This window comes from Sebastes fasciatus, chromosome 16 (assembly GCF_043250625.1).
Source record: "Sebastes fasciatus isolate fSebFas1 chromosome 16, fSebFas1.pri, whole genome shotgun sequence".
In the NCBI taxonomy this organism is placed as follows: Eukaryota; Metazoa; Chordata; class Actinopteri; order Perciformes; family Sebastidae; genus Sebastes; species Sebastes fasciatus.
Genome location: NC_133810.1, coordinates 15,093,850 through 15,094,812, shown reverse-complemented (window position 1 = coordinate 15,094,812; position 963 = coordinate 15,093,850). Strand labels below are relative to the sequence as shown.

Below are 963 nucleotides of genomic sequence, written 5' to 3'. Positions count from 1 at the left end.
TCAAGGGCTTGCTTTCATTCTATGGACCAGTGCCAGGGCTCTGGTTTTAATCTCTTTGGTCTTCAGAGAATATACAATAGGATTGACGCAGGGTGGGATGCAAGAGGCCAGCGACAGGCTCAGCACACGCTGGTCCGGGTCAATGGATCGCACATAAAGCCCCATTAAGAATATGCTGAATATAGGAATGTAAAATACGGCAACAAGAACTAGGTGCTCAATGCAAGTGGCGAGAGCTTTCATCCTGCTGCTTACTGATTTCATCCTGAACACGGTGACCAGGATGCTGACGTAAGACAGAATGATAAAAGTGAAAGGGGCCATCAAATTCACCATACTAGAGGCTGAAGCTACCGACCACTGCAATGTGTAATCATTACAGGCGAGTCTAAACACAGGCGCATAGTCACAGAAATAGCTGAACACTCTGACAGAACTGCAAAAAGACAGTCGAGTTATGATCGCCGTGCTGTACGCTATTCTTCCCAGACTGTAAACCCAAGTCAAGCCTACAATACACCCCATGATCGGCACAGTGTTGAATAAGTTCTGACGCAGAGGGAAACATATTGCGATCAACCTGTCGTAGGCAAGTATAGCGAGTGCATATGACTCCAGAGATAAAACAGCATAGTAGACAAACATTTGTAACAGACAGAGGTTGAATGGAACAAAGTTGTCCTTAAATAGGAACGTCTTAATCATGCTGGGAATAGTGCTTGTGTTTAAGATTACATCAATGACTGCGAGGTTGATGACAGCCAGGAATTTAGGAGTGTGTAAGCAGTCGTCACGGGCAATTATGTAGATCAATAAAATATTGAACACTAATGTAACCACATAGACAAACGTGAGAAAGATAATGTAGACACCGATGAAGGGAAATGTCTCAAATCCGATGATATAGAAGCCCGGAGGATGAATGATGAGAGAGTCGTTCAAAACAGTCCTGAGAGAAGACAT

The 963-nt window shown here is 43.9% G+C and overlaps 1 protein-coding gene across 1 annotated transcript; it reads right to left on the bottom strand.

Moving 5' to 3' along the window:
* Positions 1-963, bottom strand: LOC141752510 (olfactory receptor 5B2-like). Its single transcript, XM_074610510.1, has one exon. It carries the CDS (start codon positions 961-963, stop codon positions 1-3), a length of 963 nt encoding a protein of 320 aa, XP_074466611.1.

Coding starts and splice junctions, on each gene's coding strand:
- LOC141752510 (XM_074610510.1), bottom strand. CDS start 963: ATGTCTTCTCTCAGGACTGTTTTGAACGACTCTCTCATCATTCATCCT.